This window comes from Danio rerio, chromosome 22 (assembly GCF_052040795.2).
Source record: "Danio rerio strain M-AB ecotype USA chromosome 22, GRCz13ab, whole genome shotgun sequence".
NCBI lineage: Eukaryota > Metazoa > Chordata > Actinopteri > Cypriniformes > Danionidae > Danio > Danio rerio.
Window position 1 is genome coordinate 22,735,236 of NC_141042.1, and position 25,343 is coordinate 22,760,578.

The 25,343-nt window shown below is 36.7% G+C and overlaps 1 protein-coding gene and 1 long non-coding RNA gene across 23 annotated transcripts in view; both read right to left on the reverse strand.

Annotated features, from left to right (window-relative positions):
* Positions 1–13,199, reverse strand: part of LOC147831572 (uncharacterized) — a 112,797-nt gene extending 99,598 nt beyond the window's left edge. For 12 of the 22 annotated variants that reach the window (XR_015521971.1, XR_015521964.1, XR_015521965.1 and 9 more), the window contains exons 1-2: positions 12,953–13,199; positions 6,422–6,657 (exon numbers count right to left, since the gene is read on the reverse strand). This is a non-coding gene — a long non-coding RNA (uncharacterized LOC147831572). Of the gene's footprint in view, positions 1–6,421; positions 6,658–6,911; positions 7,045–8,634; positions 8,726–12,952 lie in introns of all 22 variants that reach the window. The other 10 variants (XR_015521983.1, XR_015521976.1, XR_015521984.1 and 7 more) reach the window with 3 other exon arrangements.
* A 2,001-nt stretch (positions 13,200–15,200) lies between these two features.
* LOC100332608 (C2 calcium-dependent domain-containing protein 4C) lies at positions 15,201–19,949 on the reverse strand. The gene is made up of 2 exons (XM_087304305.1): positions 19,823–19,949; positions 15,201–18,102 (listed from the first exon to the last, which is right to left on the reverse strand). Exon 2 carries the CDS (start codon positions 18,060–18,062, stop codon positions 16,797–16,799), a length of 1,266 nt encoding a protein of 421 aa, XP_087160431.1. The 5' UTR covers positions 18,063–18,102; positions 19,823–19,949; the 3' UTR covers positions 15,201–16,796.
* Positions 19,950–25,343: the final 5,394 nt, after the last annotated feature.

Below are 25,343 nucleotides of genomic sequence, written 5' to 3' on the forward strand. Positions count from 1 at the left end.
GGCTTTGCACTTATTTAAGGATTTGGTCAGTTACCTGTATGTGCGGCCATATTGATGATACTCAGATGTAAACAATAGCGTGGACTGTACAGGTGAGGATATGTACTTTTGAATATAATGTCCAAACCATGGGAAAAAAATGTGTAGAAACTGCTAAATCATAGCGAAGGACTCAGTAAATATTAATTAGTATTAAAAGTAGTATTAAGAATTAAAATACATAAGCCTTACCCTAAAAATCTTGCTTCAGTTTGACCATCCAAAAATACCCCTTTTCTCTTTGTGTGCTGCTTGATTTGTTATATCTTTTGGCAGTCTCTAGCTGTGTTTCTCAGCCATGGAGCCACACCAAAAGTACATAATTTGGATGTCTTTCTTATCTAACCCATTAACTTCAGGTTTTGTAGTCTCTTCTAATGTCTCGGTGAGTTGATTTAGGTGTGGTTGATCAGGGAGGGGTTGAAAATGTGTACTTTTGGTGTGCCTTCAGGAACAGGGTTGGGAAACACTGGTCAATAGTACTCCAAATGTTTTCCTTTTCAGTCCGACTGATTAGTCCATCCCAAAACATGATGATAATTGATCATTTTAGGCAGCAAAAAATTCCACTTTCTGTCAGTTCAGTGGTATTGTTTACGTTCTGTGCCTCCAATATGGCTGACCAATAATGCATCATGAAAACAAAATACTCTTTTTACCTGATTTCAGATTAGTTTTATGAATGTGTCATTAAACTTTTATGTAATTAAAAGCAACTCAGCAGACAAACAACATCATAAGTAATTAATATTAGATTATATTTAGGTTGTCAGCGTCTAAGGACAATGTTATTTTGACGTCCAATAATGATGGGGGGGGGACTTTCATCCTCACTTGTGATTGTCACACACCTCACAAACCTTATTCTTGCACAGGAAATTTCCATCTGCAGTTTTGATGCTTTTGCATCTAAACAAAGCTACAGCCTCTCACATGACAGCAGGGAAAGGCACAGCCAATCACAACGTTCATATGTGTTTGGGGGCAGTACGACTCAGGGAGGGAACGTGATTTAACCCTTTCAGCATGTCTAGGTTGATATTGACAGCACAATTTTTTAAGTGAATTAAATTATTGGTGGAGACTCAATCTCAATATTGCTAAATCTACATCTCAGTCCATGCTAAATCTTAGACCCTGTGCTGATAAAGATTAATAAAAAAAATAAAAATTAAATTAAATAAAAAAAAATCTTACATTAACTGCATTTAGCAATATTCAATATCAATGCGGCCGCCAACATCTTGCTCATCACTAGTTTTTGGCCTATGAAGATTTAATCCACATGAAGAATCAACATAAACAGGCTAATTGGAGATACATGCTTTAGTCTACATTTTTGTTCATTCATTTATTTATTTTCTTTTCGGCTTAGTCCCTTTATTAATCCGGGGTCGCCACAGTAAAATAAACCGCCAACTTATCCAGCACAGGTTTTACGCAGCGGATGCCCTTTCCAGCTATAACCCATCTCTGGGAAACATCCATACACACTCATTCACACTCATACACTACGAACAATTTAGCCAACCCAATTCACCTGTACCACATGTCTTTGAACTGTGGGGGAAACCGGAGCACTCGAAGGAAACCCACGCGAACACAGGGAGAACATGCAAACTCTACACAGAAACGCCAACTGACCCAGCCGAGGCTCCAACCAGCAACCTTCTTGCTGTGAGGAGACAGCACTACCTACTGCGCCACTGTGTCGCCTACATGTTTGTGAAACTGCAAAAATATATTTAAACATTTATTTGACTGCAGTTTCTAGAAAAAAAACGAACACTACATGGGCAGTATGGCACCAACAACTTTAGTTTCTTTTCACACTAATGATATTAAAAGCAGATGTAATTCGACAAATAAAGCATTATTCTCGTGCAGTTCTTTGCACAACATGAAACAAACACCACAAAACAACTTAACGTGTCTTCTTGAATGAAAATGCTGCATGAGGGAAAAGATTTCCCCACAGGTTAAAGTTGACAGAAAGACATTTTTGTGTCGTGCTACATATTTCAGACTATTTTTGCTCAGAAATTTGAAATCCATGTGGGAAATCAACAAGCATTTTTGAGTGATGAAGAAATTTCCCTAGAATTCAAAAGGGATTCAAGTTATGCCGAGTTCAGACTGCATGATTTTCAAACTAGTCGTGTCACAGATGTTTTCACACTGCATGACTATCTGGGCTAGCGTTTCGTCGCTGCTTTGTTTACACTGCAAGATGGTTCGGCGACATGGACATTCACATTGCATGACTTTACTATAGGAAGAATCGCCGACAACTTCGTCCAAACTACGTCTCACAGCCAAAAACACGTAGTATATCTTTTGTTATTAACTACATAATGAGAAAGAAGCCTTTAATGGGGTAGAACATGTACATGTTTGCTCACCTGGTGTTTAAAGGGAATTAGCCATTTCTCCTCAACGTTGATAATAAACTAATTTCTTTCTGTTTGAAACGTCAAACAGACACGGTTGCTCCTGAGTCCTGTCAAACCTCCACTAGTTTTTCCTCCATTTCGTGGGTCCAAATAAACCGAAAAAGAGCGCTTTTAACTTCTCCCACAGCCTCCCACTGACCTGCAGCAGTTATACACACACGCACATACAAGTGAAAGCTGCTCTCTCATTGGCTGTAGGCCATCGCCGATGTTATTTTCAGTCAAAACTCAATTCACACGGCATGATTTGAATCGCCGACAGCTCCAGATATTTAGCATGCCAAATATCTCACAGGCATCGGCGACTCATCGGCGATTCTCTCAGATCGCGTCTTTGATCGTTCATGTGTGATTGTCACTCACGTGCACGAGCAGCGATTTGCCTGTGATTTCATGCATTTGTCTGCGATTTCTCAAAACCTGTCGGCGAGCCAAAATCGGGGTTAAAATCACGTAGTCTGAACTAGGCATTAGCAAACTGTTTTTCAGCACTGGACAACAGAAAGCTGCTTCATTTATGCTTTAATCATTGCTGCAAAATTACAATAGATTGCCAAATTTTCCCAAATCTTCATTAACTAGTTAGGCTCACAAGCAACTACATAGAAAGAATTTAAATACTTGTAACCCTGAAGCAACATTCCAGACATTAAGTCAATCACCCTGGGAAATATTACTACTATACATTACAATACTGTACACTAGTAAAATCTCTACATAACTCAATACGTATGTGTTTACTGAAGCCCACTATGCAGGAGAGAAACCCCAGCATAATCTCAGAATATTTGTGTGCTTCCCTTTTGGTTTCAGGGAGCTAAATGTAAAGGCTGTTATTGGCTGGGGGTTGCTATGGTAACAGAGTCAGGGAGGACTGAAAAGGCTGCTGTCCGTCGGAAATACATGTGCAGGAATGAAAAGGGGAGCAACGGACATCCAACGCACTCTGACAAATCATGCAGGATGAACATCAAGTGGAACAGTTTGCTTTTAATCATTTTCTGTAGTGGTTTTTATGGAATGTGGTTTTAGCGTCTTACCAATGACATTTAAACTCACCGGCCACTTTATTAGGTAAAACCTGTCCAACTACTCGTTAATAAAAATTTCGAATCAACCAATCACATGGCAGCAACTTAATGCATTTAGGCATGTAGACATGGTTGAGACGATCTGCTGCAGTTTAAACCGAGCATCAGAATGGGGAAGAAAGGTGATTTAAGTGACTTTGAACATGGCATGTTTGTTGGTGCCAAATAGGATAGTCGGAGTATTTCAGAAACTGCTGATATAATGGAATTTTCACGCACAATCATCGCTAAGGTTTACAGAGAATGGTCAGAAAAAGAGAAAATATCCAGTAAGCGGCAGTTCTGTGGATGCAAATGCCTTGTTGATGTCAGTGGAGAAGGGCTAGATTGGTTCAGCTGATATGAAGGCAGCAGCAACTCAAATAACCACACAATACAACCGAGGTATGCTGATAAGCATCTCTGATAAGCAACAAACAACAGGTCAAACCTTGAGGCAGATGGGCTACAACAGCAAAAAAAACCACACCAGGTGCCACTCTTCAGCTAAGAACAGGAAACTGAGGCTACAATACGGACAGATTTACCAAAAATAAACAATAGAAGATTGGAAAAATGTTGCCTGGTCTGATGAGTTTTGATTTCTGCAGCAAGATTTAGATGGTAGGGTCAGAATTTGGTGTCAACAACTTGAGAGTATGGATTCATCCCGCCTTATATCAAAGGTTTAGGCTGCTGGTGGTGGTGTAATTGTGCGGGGGATATTTCTTGGCACACTTTGGGCCTATTAGTACCAATTGAGCATCGTATTAACGCCATAGCCTAGCTGAGTATTGGAGCTGAACATGTCCATACATTTATGACCACAGTGTACCCATCTTCTGATGGCCCCTTTCAGCAGGATAACGCGCCACGTCATAAAGCTCGAATCATCTCAGACTGGTTTCTTGAACATGACAATGAGTTCATTGTAATCAATTGGCCTCCACAGTCACCAGAACTCAATCCAACAGAGCACCCTTGGGATGTGGTGGAATGAGAGATTTGCATCCTGGATGTGCAGGTGACAAATCAGCAGCAACTGTGTGATGCTATCATGTCAATATGAACCAAAATCTCTGAGGAATTTTCCAGTACCGTGTTGAATCTATGGCACGAAGGATTAAGGGCGTTTTCAAGGAAAAATGGGGTCCAACCCGTTATTAGTAAGGTATACCTAAAGAAGTGTCCAGTAAGTGTATAACTTTGTTTAATATTAAAACTTGAAAATAATACCAATAAAATACTTTTTTAAACCATAATTGATGAAATATCCAAAAGCTGCATGGTATTACTAATTTTTTTTTTTTTTTTGGACAATGCCAGTGTCAAAAACTTACGATTTACATATGATTATAGAATTTTTTATAGACTTTTGGATTTTGTTCCAGTATGTGCTTCAGTGATTGATTACTAGTCATTTATTGTGGTTTTGTTCATTTTGATTTTATTTTTTATTTGGTTTTTGTTATTGTAGTTTTTAGTTAAATAGCTTTACATTATAAAGTTATGATAGATGGATGGATGGATGGATGGATGGATGGATGGATGGATGGATGGATGGATGGATGATAGATAGATAGATAGATAGATAGATAGATAGATAGATAGATAGATAGATAGATGATAGATAGATAGATAGATAGATAGATAGATAGATAGATAGATAGATAGATAGATAGATAGATAGATAGATAGATGATAGATAGATAGATAGATAGATAGATAGATAGATAGATAGATAGATAGATAGATAGATAGATAGATAGATGATAGATAGATAGATAGATAGATAGATAGATAGATAGATAGATAGATGATAGATAGATAGATAGATAGATAGATAGATAGATAGATAGATAGATAGATAGATAGATAGATAGATAGATAGATAGATAGATAGATAGATAGATAGATAGATAGATAGATAGATAGATAGAAAATTCGCTCTGCAGACTCGCGCTTGTGTTTCAATCCGACAAGTATCATTGTAACAGCCAAGAAGAGAGAACAAGTTATGCCAGCAAGTCAAATGTGCCACAGTGAATGAGAGATATGGAGTTTACTTTCATTTCTCAGTCGCAGTGAAATAATGGCTTCTGCTGTAAGTGTCAGTGAGAGACTGTCCAGCAAACACACACGCAGTGAAATTTTGTACAGTTTCTGTGTTTTTAGGTAATTGGAGCATTGTAAATACTCGTGCTCACCTCCCTTGCAATGGCAACATAGTGCATATGAGATAAATGATGTCAGTACATAATAACCGGTTATAATTATCATTGCACCGATCCAGAATTGTCAGCGTCTGCATCATGGTGCACCGAAGAAACAATTAATTCTGACACCCCTATATTTAGATGAGGAAAATATTAAGAGAGCACTCGAAAATTCAGTTCCTCTAGATTAGTTATAGGTTTATAAGTTCTAGTTTTGTTTTATTCTTTAAATGCTGATGACATTCCCTCTGAATTTGAAATAAATGTGTTATTGAGAGCTTTTTTGGCATAAATAAAAAGGATGGATTTTTTCAGACGTGCTGATATTCATTTTTAATTATGTTTTATCTTCAGAAAAGTTAAGAAATCAATATTTGTCAGTGTAAGCCTAGTTCTCAACAACAAAACAAAAAAAAATATTTGCCATTCTGACCAATTCTCTTTTTCAAAAAGATGTAAATTTGATTGGATTTGTTAGAAATGTTATCACACCATTACAGAATCAAGCAAAGATTATCAATATTATCTACATTGTCTCCCTAACTACAAATTGAAATTCATGTTTTAGTCTTTTTCATGTATAGTTGGCAACAACATTTTTTACATTTTTCATCATGGTGACTCTTGCAGATGGATCACTTACATGGTGGGCTGTCAGATTTCCACTTGTCTTTCTCAACAATCTCTCTGTGACCTTTTAAGATGGCCTGTACTGTCTTAGATTGTCTCTAGTGTTTCCATCCGGCGTGAGCGATGAAGCTTGGTCAAGCGATCACAGGCCTGCTCTCAGTTTCAGCTTTATTGGCCGGTTGGTGCCCGTGGGTGCAATCTAAATCAGAGTGACATGCGTTCCCATAGAAACTCCAGGAACATCTGCCCCTGATGATAACAGAGCAAAAAAAACACATATGGCACAGGTTTGATGATCTCATATAAAAACCCAGGTTTCTTGTGGACACTTTCCAACATCCTCACTAGCAAGTAAACACAATAATGAGGCCTTTCAAAAAATGATGTATGGTAGTTTTGGACTGAAAAACAAATGCTAAAGTCAGTTATTCTCCATTGAAATGTGCATTTCGTGTCAGAATGTCTCTCTTTGTTTTAGTCTGTGTAATTCCACCCACACTTACAGTTTATCCAAGTATATTTCAGCACCCCAGGTTGCATTGGCGGAGAACAGCGAATGTCATTTCAGTTTTGAAAGCTGACTCGACGTATGTGGACGCAACCAAAAATGCTACAGCCGGAAAACAGTAGCAGCCTCTGAAATAAGACATAGAATCAGAGTTCTAAAAATCCCTTCATGTGCAAATGTGTGTGAAATATTGCAAATATTTCAAATGCAAACATTAGGTGAGCAGCTTAGGCTCGATTTTCAGGCACACTCGCTCCCATTGATCTAGTCAATCTGGCAACCTGGGATTTCGTTATGTTAACCCCAACCCCTCCAATGTTTTGAATTTGGCCTACAACACCCAGCTCAACCACTGAATGGTAATCTTAAAGACTACTGGTTTAAATAAGTGTAATATGTTCTTTTTATTTAATCAAAACATCTTAAAATGTCAAGAAATTGTATTTAATTTAATTTCGTATTGGCTGCACGGTAGTGCAGTGGGTAGCACGTTTGCCTTACAGCAAGAAGGTCACTGGTTTGAGCCTCGGCTGGGTAAGTTGGCGTTTCTGTGTGGAGTTTGCATGTTCTCCCCGTGTTTGCATGGGTTTCCTCCGGGTGCTCTGGTTTCCCCCACATCTCATATTTGCCATTCAGATGACCGTGACATCCTGTTTTTTCGGAGCTTGATCTCATGTTTTTACAGGAGAGATCTTAAAAGAATGGGCTTTGTCCATAGTTCAATATTTACAATTACAATGGATGAACCTACAATCAAAACATCAACATTTAAGTTTTTAAAATGTTTTAAATTAATGATTAACGTCATATTTACAGGACTGGCCAGAGTAACAATGATGACAACTAAATTAAATCTTTATTCCATCCCTGTATCTCACACGCCGAATCCAAAACACTCTGGAAGAGTAACATGGCTGATGTGAAGACACAGGACAATTGTTGCTTGATCAGATATGGTTGCTGCCGGAAGTTAACAAGAATTATTTAAATTATTCATTAAAATTCCCATTAATTACATTTTATTAATGTCTACCCCTACCACAACCCTAAACCCAACCATCATCATAACGTAAAAAAACAGTAGTTGTACAGAGTATTATTCAGATTATTTATTAAATTACCCAATAAATGTTTTTTTTTTTTTACATCTAGCCCTACCCCAACCCTAAACCCAACCGTCACAGTAATGTAAAAATTGTATTGTTATACAGCGTCACAAAATGATGCTGCTGTATATTGATGTCCGTATCCACAGCTCTATCCTACCTAGACTTTACATGTTAGACAACTTCAAGTTACTTTGCTAACTGCTAGCTGTTATGTTCAATTACAAAAGCACATGTGGCACACTTTGAAAGGTTATTACTTAGATATTAACTATCAAGTCAAATAAATGTTTATATTTGAAGAGTTCAGATGCAAAAACCTCTAAATGCCATCTGAAATGTTCTCCTAAAATGACAATTTTTTTGTCAGCCTCGTGTTTATGTTCACTTTAAAAGCAACGTAAATAACTTATTCATCACTATCAAAGTAAAATTACAGAGCCTACACACAGGAGTCGGAGAAAAGTGCAAATTTTAGACATGGCTTTAGAGGTTTTTGCTATAAACTCTTCATCTACTGTACACTTTAAAACGGTAATGTTGATATTGTATGATGTGAAACACTATAAATCCTTAAAAACAGAGCATTATAGTAGAGGGGGAGAAACTTACTGCAGTTGTTTGATAGAACGTCCTGAAAGTGATGTCATTGAGATGAACCATTATTTTGCAGGTTTGTTTAGGTGAGGGTAACAACAGGGGCCTGTTTCAGAAAGGAGGTTTAATGAAAACTCAAAGTTTTTTAACCCTGAAATGAGAGAAACTCTGGGTTTTCCGTTTCAAAATGGCAGGTTTGTTAAATTCGAGAAGGCTGGGTAAGTCAAGCCTGTTTCTGAAAGAAAGGTAACTTTAACTCAGTGTCAGTTATCGTGGTAACTTACTCTGTGAATCTAACCTGGTTCGGAGCAGGTTTTATTCTCTAAACTCTGAGTTTCTGTCGGTCTCCTCCCCTTTTTTAAAATGAAGCAGTATTTCTCTCCTTAGCCTTACGTCTCCACACACCTATTTTAGAGCTCATTTTGGAGATGTGCATAAAAACGATTGATGGAAACATCATGATTCACATAACTTTTGAAAATACGCATAATAAAACATGTGCATAACTGAGTAGGTTAAACTTTTATTTGATAAGAAAAGATGCGCATGAACTACGAAGGAAACACTTAACAAATTACAGTATGTATGTGCATTAAAAAAAGGTTTGTTAGAGATGATGATGAAAATGTGTGTGAATGGACAAACCAGCAGACTGAGCACACTGTAGAACATCTTAAATGTTGTTTTGGTCATTCTAAAATGCCTGAACTGTTTCGGTATTAGTGTATATTATTAATTACCTCCGAGCGTCTGGGGCCTGTTTCAGAAAGGAGGTTAACTGAAAACTCAGAGTATTTTAACCCTGAAATGAGAGAAACTCTGGGTTTTCCGTTTCAAAATGGCAGGTTTGTTAAACTGGAGAAAGCAGGGTAAGTCAAGCCTGTTTCTGAAAGAGAGGTAACTTTAACTCAGAGTCAGTTACTGTGGTAATTTACTCTGTGAATCTAACCTGGTCAGAAGCAGGTTTTATTCTCTAAACTCAGAGTTTCTGTCTGTCTCCTCCCCTTTTTTTTAAGATGAAGCGGTATTTCTCGCCTTAGCCTTACGTTTCCACCCACCTATTTTAATGCTCATTTTGGATACGTGCATAAAAACGATTGATAGAAACGTCATGATGCACATAACTTTTTAAAATATGCATAAAAAACGCGCATAACTGAGTAGGATAAACTTTTATTCAATAGAAAATGTGCGCATAAACTACGATGGAAACACTTTTACTGAACAAATTACAGTATGTACATTAAAAAAAAGATCATGATCATATGATAATGAAAATGTGTGTAAATGAACAAACCAGCAGGCTGAGCACACTGTAACATGTCTTAAATATTGCTTTAGTCATTCTAAAATGCCTGAACTGTTTCAGTATTAGTGTATATTATTAATTACCTCCGAACGTCTGGTGCATGTCAAGAGTCTCCGCGTCTCATGGCTTCAGACGCCCCCACGTGTTCATTGTGTTTCAGCATTGTCTTCTGACATCGAGGCGCAAGTACATTAATTAGGCTAAATAAAGAATTAATTGACGCAGCTTCTTCTACCACAGTAAATTCTGTTTTTACTGTTGATATTTGGTGCCAGTTTAATCAGGAAGTGACGATTTTTTTCTCTTTGACTCGTTGGATGGAATTTTATTCGCATCTTTTATGCAATATTCCAGTTTTGCACATAAATTTATGTAATATATTTGGATGGAAACATAGCTATTGCCTACATTTTAGTCACACACAGAAGAACTGTACTAGAATGGCTTATGCTTTTTTAATAAATAATTAAATTAAATTCACCTTCGACATGCATGTAACTAGATTAATGGGATTATTATTCTTTCTAAAAATTATTTTTAGTACTGCTTACCTTCTAAATATTATATTAACCTCTATCACTTGATCAATAAAAAAGGCAGACACACAAGTGCACTGTTAAATCATTTAAAACTAATAAATGTATAAAAGAAAAGTTTAGAAAAAAAATATAAACAGTACAAATTACATTACTTATTTTATTATACTTAAATATTTAAATACTTAAAAAGTGAAATTAGGCATTAACTTGAGCAGCTGTTTTCCCACGCTATCTGTCTCTTCTTCACTGATGGCTGCTTCTTTTCAAATATACACACTCATATTTGCTATAACTTTGCATGAGAACATCAAGTTCAGCCGGAGAAAGAAATGGTGATCTCTTTTATAACATATTGCCATAGTCACTTGTAATGTCTGCGCTCCACTGATAATGCCTTTTTAAAGTCACGGTGTGCGCGCTTCACTCTGAGTTGGTCTACTCAAAGTTGATTGACCCAACTCAGATCAGCTGTTCTGAAACCGAAAACTCTGAGTTTTTAATCTCTCGGTAAATCAACTCAGAGTTCAAGTTTAAACTCTGAGTTGTTTGAACCTCCTTACTGAAACAGGCCCCTGGAGCGTGTCAAGATCTCCGCGTCTCATGGCTTCTAACGCCCCCCACGTGTTCATTGTGTGTCAATTGTCTTCTGAGGTGCAAGTACATTTATTAAATAAAAAAATAATTGGCGCAGCTTCTTCTACCACAGTAAATTCAGTTTTTACTGTTGATATTTGCCGCAAGTTAATCAGGAAGTGAGTGTGTTCTCTTCGACTTGTTGGATGAAAACGCTGCTTTATTCGCATCTTTTAGGCGTTATTCCAGTTTTGCACAAATTTATGTAATATATTTGGATGGAAACATAGATATTGCCTACATTTTTGTCACACACAGAACAAAGTCACGTACGAGAATGGCTTCTCCTTTTTTCATAAATAATTAGCTTAAATTCACTGACCTTTGACATGTACTGTTACTAGATTAATGGGATTATTATTCTTTCTAAAAAATTGTTTTTAGCACTGCTTATCTAAATGTTATATCAACCTCTATCACTTGATCAATAAAAAGGCAGACACACAAGTGCACTGTTAAATCTATTAAAACTGATAAACGTGTGTAAAAGTTTAGAAACATTTTATAAACGTCACACATGAGATTACTTATTTTATTATACTTAAATGTTTAAATACTTTAAATAAAAAATTACCCATTATCTTGAGCAGCTGTTTTCTCACGCTAACTGTCTCTGTTTCACTGATGGTTGCTTCTTTTTAATTATATACGCTCATATTTGCTATAACTTTGCATGAGCAGATCAAATTCAGCCGGAGAAAGAAATGCTGATCTCTTTTTTTTAAGATGTTGCCATAGTCACTCGTAATATCTGCACTCCATTGATAATGCCTTTTTATAGTCACGGTGTGCGCGCTTAACTCTGAGTTGGTCTACTCAAAGTTGATTGATCTAACTCAGATCAGCTATTCTGAAACCGAAAACTCTGAGTTTTTAATCTCTCTGTAAATCAACTCAGAGTTCAAGTTTAAACTCAGAGTTGTTTGAACCTCCTAACTGAAACAGGCCCCAGGCCTGGTATGAAAAAAGGGAACAGTGATACAATTATTTATATTTTATGAAATCAGTGTATACTTATGCTAATGTAGGTTAATAATAAGGCTACATTAAATAAAATAAATCAGCATAAATACAATAATAAACATAAATACAATAAATAGTATTTATTTGACTTTTATTTGATGTAATATTAAAGAAAAACATCATTGTTATGTTTTAAAATGACAAATGCATCGGTTGTTTATCATTTAAATGCTGTTATATCTTAGTGTCACAAAGGGCACCGATTTCATGAAATGAATCAATGATATTCAGAGAAGTACTGATTTCAGACAGGATAAATCTCTTCCATTACGAACCATGTGAAAAACTAATTCCAGCAGATGTCAAAGAGTTCATGCTGTAACATACCCCAGCTTCCAATATAATACAAAAACAAAATCAATTTCTGAACCGTGTGAGAGGGCATTTTCAAAGAACATCATGTCAGAAAGGCTGTAGCGACTGTAATCCTGCACAAAGACGGCTTTAATGTCACGAAAGAGTCTTGAACAAATCGCCATGCTGATAAGGACTGAAGGGCTTTTAATCACAAAACAAACCGCGAGGAACTTATCTGCCCCTGAATGATGTGCCATTTCTTGTGACAAATGAAACGGTGTCTTCTGAGACGTTTTATCAATATTAACCGACACTTGCCCATCAGTTAGACGTCGAGGTTTTACATTCATTATTGCACAAAATCTAATCCTGTTAATAATATTAATATGAGTAAACATAATTTTACCTCATGGGACTTATTTTACCTCATGGGATTTATCGTTCATATTGGAGGTTACATTATTAACAGCCATGTTTTGCCAAGTAAATAAATAAGCGGACATAACTGAAATTAATTATCTGTTAACGTTACCTGTATCCTGTCACAGAAAGGGAACCCGTACAAACATCCACTTCAAAAGTCTGAACAGTAGCCAAAATAAAAGTAATATTAGCTTAAATTATAGTATAGTAATTAAATGACAGCGCAAAATGGCGTCAGTTACATTCGTAATGAACACTTGAGAATGTGAAATATATCTAACGTTATACAAACTTGACATGACGCGATACAGGGAATGTCGCCATATATACGTAGCGCTATGACGTCGCCTGAAGTCAAATATGGCGATGATGTTTAGTTGGCTATGGCTGGCTATACAGTATTATAACTGTGAAGGAAAGTGGTAGAAATAGTATAGATGCCATAGAGATAAGCTCAGAAATACAGAGGTGAAACTATGGATGGCTCATTTGGAAAAACAGGAGTGCTCCAGTTCTCTGTCTTTCTTTCTGCTCTTCTGCTTTAGCTTCTTTTTTTTCCTCTAGCCTAATGAGGTGAAGGCCCGGCGGACAGCGGAGACAGATGACCCTCTGCTGTTATCTGTTTACCAGAAAGAGATGTCTGTTCTTTTCAGCCCCTTTTGAACATTTATGTGTGCTCGGAAACCTTTCTTGAAGCACCCAAAACTTCTGGAAAGGTTTCCCTTGGTGACCGCAGACATGTACCACATTAAACTTTGTCTCCTCATACCATAGTGGTCACATTCTATTTAGGGGACAGAGGAAAGGCTGCAGAAATATATCTAATTGCTATGGCATATAAGAGTGCTATGAGTTTTTGTTAACAATTTATAATTGAATGACATCAATTTCATCTGGAGTTTCCAGAGATTCATTTGTTCATTTTCCTTTGGCCTAGTTTTTAGGTCACCACAGTGGAATGAACTGCCGACTATTCCGGCATGTTTTTTTAGACCGATGATGTCCTTCCATCTGGATCCCTAACTTAATACAGGGAAATTTCCAGAGATTGCCATTAAAAAAAGATGACAAAATTTTCTTTTGAATATTTAGATTAACATAATTTTCATCATTTTTATTTGCTGTATATTAAATGAAAACTACATGTACATAGTAACTTTTTTGGGGGGTTACTTTTGTAATATTGGTTCTGTAAAATTCAGTATTGTTTTGCAAAAAAGCTACCATTTACTGTTTAAAGCTACCATTTATTGTTTGAAAATGTTTAATTTAATTTAATTAGTTAAATAAAACAATTATCACAATATGTTAAATTACAGAAATTTCCTTAAATTTAAGTTTCCGGTAAATTCCTGCAATTTAACATCCGGTATTATACAGTAAATTTCTGTAATTTAACAGCCGTTCATTTACCGGGTTTTTTCCGACAGCTGGGGTGCTGGGAAAAAACATAAAATAACAGCTGTTAAATTAATGAAATTTACCTTAAAATAACGAATGTTAAATTACAGAACTTTCCTTAAATTTAAAATTCCAGTAAATTTCTGGAAAAGACATATATTTTTTTACAGAAAATTTCTGTAATTTAACGGTCTTTATATTATGATTTTTTTCCAGCATCTATACCTGTCGGAAAAAAAAAATACATACAATTTTTTTTTTTTTACAATGCAGCTACTTCCTGTTTAGAATCAGAAATGTTATATCACAGATCTGAGAGGTGGGTTTTTTTGTTTAACTTCCTGGTCATAAAATTCCTTATTGTTTGTATATTTTTTAACCCTAACAACCTTTCCACCTGCACAAAGTGAAATTACAATGATTTATTTTAACGTCATGTTAGCGAGAGTTACTTTTAAAACAACTGTACAATACATGTGTTTTCTTAACTTGCAGCATGTTTCAGTATTTGCATGTGTTGCGAGAATTTGCACGCTCGTGTGTTGAAGATTACTTTTTTCAGATTGTTAGTGTTTTTCTATTTGCATGAATTCTATTAACTTACACGTTTCAGTTCTCTCTGTATTTAAGAACTTGCCAACAAAAATAACAAAGGCAGGATACAGGACCATATGTGCTCAGGCGCATAGTGCTTATTTACGTGACATTGCCACCTACTGGCCTGGAATAACACAACACTTTAGTTTGTTTTCGTACATCTGTGTGTTCGGGATTAAAACAAAACAATCAAACAATTGCTGTAATCAAAATAAAATAAAAAATTCATGAAATTATTCGCACATGAAACTGAAGTCATTTGGGAAATATTAATAGCTAAAATTCTTCGCTGCCACATTCACTGCTATTCAAAATACACCCCTAAAATTGATCAGACAACATTAAACCAAAAAGCAAAATGGCCACAATTCTTTTATTATTATTATTATTTGTTTCATGGTTGCAAACTTACAAAACTGAACCCCCACTTGTCCATCTAATATACAAGTACAACAGACGAACATCCATGCAGGGGCGCAGAAGAAAGTACACCGAAATTTCCATCAAACACCTGCAAAAAATAGTTTATATATTACAAGTTGATTACCACAGTGAAAATATTATCCATGCACACAAATTACAAACTATCAGAGTTGACGAGATCCACTATGAAGGATTCACACCAAACGCGGGTGAACAGTTCACTTCTACATCAAGTACACAGGATTGGCACTTTTTCAATTTGCAAAATACGCCTGTTAAAACAGGAAGACTCCAGCATTCGAGTGGTTTAGGAAATTAATCATATACTTGAACATAAATGGAAAGCTTCATGTGCCTTTTGCACTCGGATAATTACTGCACAATCCACAGATCACAAATATAGAGATGTTCTTGTCCGTTCCCTGCATTCCCTGCGTAACCAACCATCCATTAGCTAGTTTCAGGGGCCATTTTTGATGTCTTTTTTAGCTTTATAATGAGGACTGTAGCCGACTCATTACCTCAAAGATGACTTTTCTGCTCTTTATCTATGAAGTGAAATTATAGTTACTAAATTTGTTTAATTTATTATGAGGAGATTGTCCTTCCAATAAGTTAATAGTCTGATTTTATCATAAAAATAACAACATCTCACATCGGAAATGAAAGATCCATGCATTCATCTGTTACTAATCCTATTTGGGTCATATTTCAACCACTTTTCTAAATCATTCCATTGAATGAGCACAGCAGCTCACTCATTTGCATAATGACACATGCTTTCCTTTGTGTATGAATTTTGCTTTGCTAAAGATGGAATGGCGTGGATTGACATTTAATCTTAATACAACACAAATGCGAGTTCACTCTGTGCCCTTACTCTGAGTAAGTAGTGTGCATGGAAAGACTTTCAAAGAAAGACCGTTTCAAAAAAAGTGCAATCCAGAACACTCGTTATATTGATATCCAACAAACAGAAACCGATAATGACGCGGAACCAAACAATAATCCAATCTGAGCAAACATGAACATGCAAAAGAACGCTCCTTAGTAAGGCTTCTGGGTTTCACCAAATGACATTCTGCATGTTGCAGGAATACATCATCGCATTTACAAGTTTACGCCAACATGACGTCGACACACAACAAAACATTGTTCAGTCTGGTTATTCATCCTCCAAATTAGCCAGCAGATGCATCCAGGATCAAAGCTAACATTAGCACAGAAGGCCATTGTGTAGCTTCAAAGGTCTGCGGCTCGATGGAAAAGTCTTTACAATCAAATAGGTAAATGCTTGGTTTTAATTAGGCTAAAACGAGTTGCACAACCAAAATACAGAAGGCGACTTACAAAAAGACTTTTCGATATTTACAGGCTATACTTATACCTTGATCTCGAGCAGGTGGTGGTTGTTTGTTACCTTTAAATACTAAATCAACCACCACATCAGACTACGTGAAAGGACAACAAAGCAAATATCTAGTACAGAAGACCTTATTCCACCTTTGAAGGCAAGGTCTCATTATGAAGGGCTAGAATCCAGACAAGAGCTTGCACAAAGGGACCTCTCGTTCACCAAGCAGCATGTCCCTTTTCAGGCTAGTGCCTTTATTTACAACCTTGATCTTCAAAGCGAGGTCCTTAACCTGAGCCGAAGTCACCGAATCAAAAAAGAAGTCCTCGTTGAAGACGGGATTGCGGCTGTTCTTGATTATCGTGCTCCTCTGCTTCTGCAACTTGCCTGGATTGAGGTAGAGCGATACGCAACAGTTGATGCTCTTAATGTCAAACATGGGATCGTACAAGTCCTCGGCTGCTATAATGCGGAATCGCAAGCGGGCCGTTCCAGCGTCGTAGTCTGCACAAAGTCGGACAGTGCCTCCTTTATGCATGTTGATGGTGTGCTCTTTGTGTTGGCGGTCCCCGCCATGAAGATGGTCCAGAGCTCCGCCGGCTTGCAAGGACGAACAGTGACTCCGTCTAGGAACATTAGGGCTTGGTTCTGCTGAGCTGCACTCATCCGTAGACAAGGAACTATGCCTGGCAAATGTCCGCTTCCCTTTTGCGACCTTGGCTTGAGTTTCGTGAGTAAAGATCTTCAGTAGAGAGGCAGATCGGGAGAGCAATGGAGAACTGAATGGAGAGGACTCTGCTGAAGAGCAAGTGTCGCTCTCGCCCCCGCTGAAGTATCGGTAGGGGTTTATATGTGAGGTGTTAAAATCCGGAGGGTTGAGGTGGTTCCCTTCATTAGGACTCTTGTTTTGGGACTTGCGTTGGGTGTTGGGTGATGTTACTGGGCTTGTGTGGTCACAGTGGAAGAGGGACTCTTTCCGCCGGGTGTGGGGACTCTCCATCAATGTAGCAAAGCCGTAGGAAGTCTGAGTTTTTGGAATGTAAGGAAGTGACATGGCGGATTGGGATTGAGGGTCAGCATTGGTGTCACCTGCTACAACGTCATCCGCACTCTCAATTTGAATGATGTGGCGGTTCGCCGCCCTCAGTAAGTTCTTGGTGTCTCCTGCTAACTTGCTGACCAATCGCGGACTACGAGGGCTGCTGATCTTTTTGTTGCTGATGGTCTGTTCAGACGTCGAGGGTTTCAGACTCTCTTTGGGTTTGACGTCAGAAGCTTCGGTCTCTGGTGGGCAGCTTACAAGCTTGGGGGGGATGAAGAAATCTGGGATCTTATCTGGTGTGAGGACGTTGCTATAAACAGGAGCCTTTCCTTTTTCACCCGCCTCTCCTTGTCGGAGCACATTTGTTTCAACTGAGTCCCGGATCTTCTCCAGAACCCACATGATCCGTTTGGGCTTAACCCACTGGGTGATGCACGGTTGCCTGTAAGCACACACAACAGAACATTCAACAGTGAGCCTCACAGCTAATAATACCTCACAGTTTACCATAATATATCATTATATCATTAACATCTGTCCCAGTTAAAGTTGCAAGGTCAATTATACAGTAATTTTCTGGGAAAGTATAAAATTCACCTCAAATTGTCACCTCAAGTTGTTTTACAAAAGAAAAACATTTAACTTTAGTTGAATAATGAAGGGTTTGGTAAATGTTTTGTCATAATTTTCAGTCCATCTGTTAATGAAAAATGCTTTAATGGATACCCAAAAATAAAACTGCCTCATTATTTACTGTCCCTCATCTGGTTTTAAATCTTAATGAGTTTCTTTCTCTTGTTGATCACAAATAAATGATATTCTTTTGTATGTTGGTTGCTGGCACCCATTTACTTCCATAGTAGGAAAAAACTTTCTATGTCCAGCCACATGCATTCTTCAAAATATCTTCTTTTATTCAACAGAAGAAAGAAAACCAAAAGGATTTTGAACAAGTGTGTGAACTATTCCTTTAAGAAGCCTTTTGTTGCTAAGGGTGTCTCGGCAGGTGAACATTGTTCCAACATTGTTTCTGAACATCTATTAAATAATTGGTGAAGATAGATTACCTTTTTTTTGTGCTGGTGTAGGTTTAAGCTTTAATGCATGGATACTTTAAATACTTAATTACATTTTACTTACAATTTTTTTTTAGAATATTTTTTTCTTTCTTTTTTAAACAAATGATATACGACTAAAACTTTAGACTCTAGAAAGTGATCTTATGAGGGAAACAGCACATTCTTTTAATTATCCATGAAATAACATTAGCTAACTTTATGATGTTACACAAATCATAATTTTAGATAAGATGTAGATGACTATTCCTTTTTCATGGATTTTTTTTTCTTTTTTGATTTTTAGTCCTAGTCCTGAAGTTACAGTCTCTGTACATTTTGTCCTTTTGCAGCATACCTGATTATAATCATCACCTCATTAGTCTTTGGAGAGACATTCATTGCATGAGTAAAATATGTGAAATAATCACTATTTTTAGTCCAGTGTACTCCAGGATCAAAAATTATAATATACTTACATTTTCAGTCGTTTACAAAAATGTTTGAGTGTGATAAACTGTTACACCAAACAATTTATTTGATACACTCAGTTGATGAACATCCACACTGAGACTGAGTTCACATGAACAGCAACAGGTTGCACTGAACACACCGATGGTCTCTCTGATTCAGAGATCAACTTTTCTGACAACTGACGCTTGCTCACCATCTAACTCAAATAAACATGTTATTTGATGGCTAATTCATAGAATTTGTTAAAAAATATTTTATCGGAACTAAATCAGATCTCATTTCTTTAATATGTAACATCCACACAAGCTTTTGCATGCAAAAGAAAAAGTGGGAAACCAGATTGTTTTTTTAATGTACTGTTGAACCCTCAAAAAACAGTAAATGCATTTTGAATGTATATTTTGCCCTGTTAAAGCATCACTAACCAAATAAAAGAAGACAGTAAATACATCTTAAATGTGTTTTTTTACACAACTAAAAAACAAAACAACAGCTTATCACGAGATATTAAATGAGAAAGCTTTCAAAAATGTCTTAGTGCATTGTTTTTTGATGAAGTACATTGTACAAAATCATTCCAAATCCAAACAATTCTTTATCACAATTTAGTTGAAGTAAAGTAAACTTTCAAACCTGTTACTCGCTGTTTCTGAAAATGTCTTCCCCTCTTCGAGAATCCTCACTCGTTCACAGGCACTTCAGTGTTCATTAGTAAGTGTGTGTGCGCTGTGTTTTCCTCAGGCTGCGGTGAGAGAGGTTCAGATCCGCAGGTCGCCTGTTGCGCTTATATAGTCCTGCTGCAGACGCGCGCGCCTCCACGAGCCAATCAGAGGAAACGATGCTCTTCCAATTGGTGATGTATCGATTCAGCGACGCCGAACGCTGTAAACAATCAGGAATGAATGCTTATCTAAAAAAACAAGGCGTTTGATTGATTTAAAGATTAGGGTTTCACATATTGTTAAGTGGATATGAATGATGCAGTAGGCTGTCTGAAAATAAGTCAAGTTAAGGGTTAACTTGGAAAAGCAAAGCTACAGGTTCATGACAGTTCATTCTTACTTACTACACTCTAAAAAACGTTATTTAAGCCTATTGAATCTAATGGTTGATTTAAAAATATTTGGTAATTTGATGGGTTATTTTTAACCTTTATTGAGTTATTCTTAAATAACTCAACCAGGTTAAACATTTGGTGTTTAGTTGGGTTATTTTAAAATTGAGAAATTCAACAGTCAACTGATTTAACTGACAGAACAGCTGTATTAATATGCATGAGTAATATTGTGTTTGCGTTATAAAGTTTATTCAAGTTCTAACGCAATATAGGCCTATTGTTTTTTTTTTTTATCAAATTGCCTCTCCGTGTCATGATTTTTCTATTTCACCAGCACTCTGAATTGGTATACACGCGCTTTATAGAAGATCTATATAAACAAATAAAAACACTCTACCTCCCTTGTTCATCTTTACTTTTTTCTTTTTTTGGGGGGGTTGGGGGGGTGTATTTGAGATATTCAGCTGTTATTCTTGCCTTTAGGACCCAGAACAGAGACATCAACCTGGTCGCGTCTCGGTTAATGTTGTCTATTTTTATTAAAAACACATTAAAAACACTATCAAATTACCTCTCCATGTCATAATTTTTCTGTTTCACCAGCACTCTTAATTGACGATGATACAAACACGTGCTTCTTAGCCGATATATATTAAACAGATAAAACATTTTCTCTACCTCCAGTGTTCATCTCTACAGTTTTTTTTTTACACATATATGCACCCAGCAGCGAAATCAACCTAGTGTCGCGTCCAGTCTTGGTTTATGTTACAAAAACACAGCCCTTTCTCTAGGAAACTATATTGTAATATCCAAATACTAAATAAGTAATATCCAAATACTATTTTATTCAGGAGGTTGCTGGTTTTCTCAAGTGGGGAATCGGAGCATTATATTATTGGTTATCATTTGCAGCTAGAGGGTGCTGACTTGATCTTAACAATCTCAACATTTCTTTCTAGTCATGAAGAAGTCATCCTGGACGAGAGCAGAGGCTCGCTATCATTGTTTATCAGAAGTTTAACATAGTTGTACAATAGGCTGTGCAAAACACAAACGTTTCTAGCGTTTCAATGTATTATTTTGATGGGCTAATTCAGCTAAATATCACCACTCAATCTATAGCTCAGGAACAGGGTATAGTTAGTTAATGTATAGGCTAAATGAAAATATACAAAATAATAAACAAACAGCGCAAAGTACGCACCCTGAACAAACGACTCCTCAAGCTATCATCTCAAACTGACAAGTTAAGTTTATTAATCTGCCACATCTATTGCAGTTGTCAGATTGAGTAAAAATATATATATATTAAATACAAATATATAGGCCTATAGTTATTCATAAAGTTCTGTGAAATTTGTATTTGTTTGGCTCTCTGAAAAGGCTACGCTTAAACTAAACCCTTAAGCTGAGTTGTAGGCTTAGTATCTTTCTGCGTTGTGTTTAGTTGGGAGAGCGTCTGTCAGTTCTCAAGTTAAAATCTTTTGCAATGTTTCAATAAATAGGCTATTTTCTTTTCCAGTAATTCTAGATCATATTTTCCAACATGTAGGCTGTTAATGAAACTCAAAAGATTGAATCTTTCAATGATTATTATGTTGTAATTTGCCAATATAGATATATTTTAGGTAGCCTTTAATCTGGCAGTGAAGGATTGAAAAACTCTCTAGGCTACTGTCAGACAAGAACACACAACTCCATCGTTGCTTGTTAGTTGTTCAGTCATTGGCAAAATTGACTGCACCGAAAAAGTGAAGTCTGTAGAGCACAAAAGCACTTGACTTAATTTAATTTAAATCACTTGCCTATCTTCTGCCGCGAACTGGCCATTGGTTTCCCTGGAGACCCTGCCATATCTATGGCAACAAATAGATTTTTACAGGAACAGAAATAGAACAAGTCCAAAATAGTGACCCGAGGGGAAAAGAAACCCCGGGGTGATGCTGGGGTTCCAGGAATAGAATAAAACATCAAGTTATGGACACACGTACTCTCACACAGATGAAAAAGGTAATTATTACTCGCGTCATTCAAACCAGAAGACTATGACTGACTTCCGTGGAGTTAGCCTTATAAAAAAAGACCTCAAGCCTCAAAAAGTGCATATGACTCATGATGTGCCAAACTTGTGAGCAACAGAACAAAACGGAGACTGTGTTTTTATTAAATACAAATGATATGCAATAGCAAGAGTCCACATCTCTCCTTTATCTGCTCAAATATGCGCGGGAAGATGACGCGATGGGGTTCAACAAGTGACGGTTAGCTGTTGTAAATTCGTCCTGTTTCTCTCACAGACCTACAGAAATATTTAGTAGTAACCTGAATATTGAATTTAGAGTGATATGATCATATTTAAGGTATTTTATTGTGTCATTTTTGCTTAATGGAATGAAAAGACCAGAAATTCTTTTCACAGAATAAAGTCATCCATAGACCTATTAGGAACAACATGTGCAAGCGCTGATTTTAATACTGAATGTAGCAAACAGACAATTATGTCCATAAATCAAACCAGAAGAAATTGTTCTGTCCATTTAGTATTAGTTTATTCAACAGATTCACTATGAAATCAACAGGTAGTCTATCACTTAAAAAGATTACAATGCTTTTACTATAGTAAAAGTCTATAGGCCTATCAAGTTTAGAAGATTGATTAGCATTTGTATATCCACAGTATCCTTTGACCATAGCTAAACTAGCAAAAGCACTTTTAATTTGTAGTTACTGTAGTTTAGGTAGGCTGTAACAAATGTTTTTCTTTACCTGTAGCATTTCGTTCAACCCAGGCTCATTCTGAAAACATACCACTATATACACATCCAATGCAATCTCATGGCAATTCGTTACTTTTTGATTTAGTGGTTAATTCGTATGAATTTGATCTAATTCATACAATTTAGTACGATTTGCTCATCGCCCAATGATTGTTGGGGTTAGGGGTGGGGTTGGGTGCCACACCTCCTTTTTAAAATCGTACATTTTCGTACAAATGAAGTCGTACGAATTTGTACAAAATAGGCACTAAACTGGCAAAACGTAAAATTCTAACGTTTCCTCGTGAGATCAGGCGCCAATATGTTCCAGGAGCATATTTTTCCAGCAGAATCCACCAGAGGCCGCTGTGTACGCTTTGAGATCTCAAATTTCTCTTGCGAGCGCCATTTTGGCCACTGTCGACTGAATGACCCACCCTGCACCTTCCCTAAACCCAACCAATAGGGTTTTCAAAAGCACCGATTGACCAGCGTCCACTCACTTACTTCCCTAAACCCAACTGACAGTTTAGTTACTTGTTTATGTTATGTTTTGGCTTCTGTCTTTGCCTTACCCACTTTCTGGAAACATTCTTCACTGGACTCAAACACTTTTCTAAGAATCAAGACTTTGTCCTTTAAAACAACAAGATAAAGCAGAACTGCAAGACATTTGTCCATAATTGTTTATAGCTTAAAAATGCAAGACATAAACATCATAATTCTTTGAAGAAAACCTATAACTGTGAAGGAAGACGTTTAAGTTATCTTGATAAATATCTATTCCATGATGGCAAAACCATAATGACCATTTACACGGTGTGTCTTCAGATGTTTGGATGTCTACAACTGTAGATTAGGAATGACAAGAAAACAGGCTTGACCTGGAAAAACGTATAAAACATTCACAGCTGGGCAGCCAAAAGGCCCAGAGTACTTAGTGTTCCAACAACTTAAGTATGGCTCACGTGGATCCATTTATGTTCTTTGACAGTCGCGAGGCGTATATGGAGAAAGGAAAGGAATAAACACCACCTATTCATTTCACAGTAGGGTTTATTGTTACACACCATTCCCCGTCATTGGTTTCCTTGGTGACCGCGACACACTCATACCCTCCTGGGAGACTTCAAGTTTTTCTCATCACCCTCTTGTCTGAATAACTCGACCCGCCAATCCACGACAGTTGAAGAGAGGGTGACGAGCACTTTGCAGGTCAAGACCCCTGTTTTGGTGGGTGAAGGACACTTATGTATATACTGTAGCAGTTCTAACTATAAGTAAATAATAATAACAACACAGTTTTGGGCTTTGATATAGAAGCCTGAAAAAAATGCTCATTTTGGAGGAAATTTGGAGGTTTTTGCATCTAAACTCTTCAGTTCAAGTCATAAAATGTAGGCATATAGTTGATTTTCACTTAGCTACTATATCCAAGTAGTCCACTATCAGACAGCAAATATGTGAACACTAGAGAGAAAGGTTACTGCATCTTCAATTGTATTTATACACATCTGAATATCTACAATGGACGATTTGGCTAAACTTTCACACTAAAGACATTAAGCATTAGCCAACACAACATTAAAATGATTCCCATGGTCTAAAAAACAAACCAAAGCATCTTCACTCGATGTTTTCATTTAATTTAAATCTTGACTAGAGTTGCACGATATTGGAACATTGCCATACAATACACATTGCGATATTGAGTATAATTTCACCAGATGATTTAAATGGGAAGGATTTGTCATTTTAAATTGATTGGGATAATATTGTTGGCCGGTACATCTGACTAAAATTTAATAAAATCAATTCACAAACATTGATAAATACAGTAGTGTTATATTACTGTATATTTTTATATTACTGTACAGTAGTAAATCAAATACAGCCCTTTATGGTTTTCTGAGAGTCTAGACATATGCAGGTTCATAAATTGAGCTATCAAATGTGAAATAGCACTGCATAGACTTCATCAAACTTTCTTTAAGTTAAAAACATTAGAAATTGTTGTGCCTGAATGCCTAAAACTGGCTTGGAATGCTTACACTGTCACAGACCTTAAAAATATATGCAAATGATACAATTTTTGTTACATTTTTGGAGTTACTGCAAAGTTTAATGGCAATGGTCTCAAACTCAATTCCTGGAGGGCCCCAGCTCAGCATAGTTTAGCTCCAACCATATCCAACTCATACCTGTTAAATAGTCTTTAGTAGTCTTGAACACCTTGATTAGTTGGATCAGCTGTTTGATTAGGAATAGAGCTTTACAAAATAATATGCAAAAAGTGAGTTTTTTTTTTTAAAGGGCACCTATTTTACCCCTTTTTCAA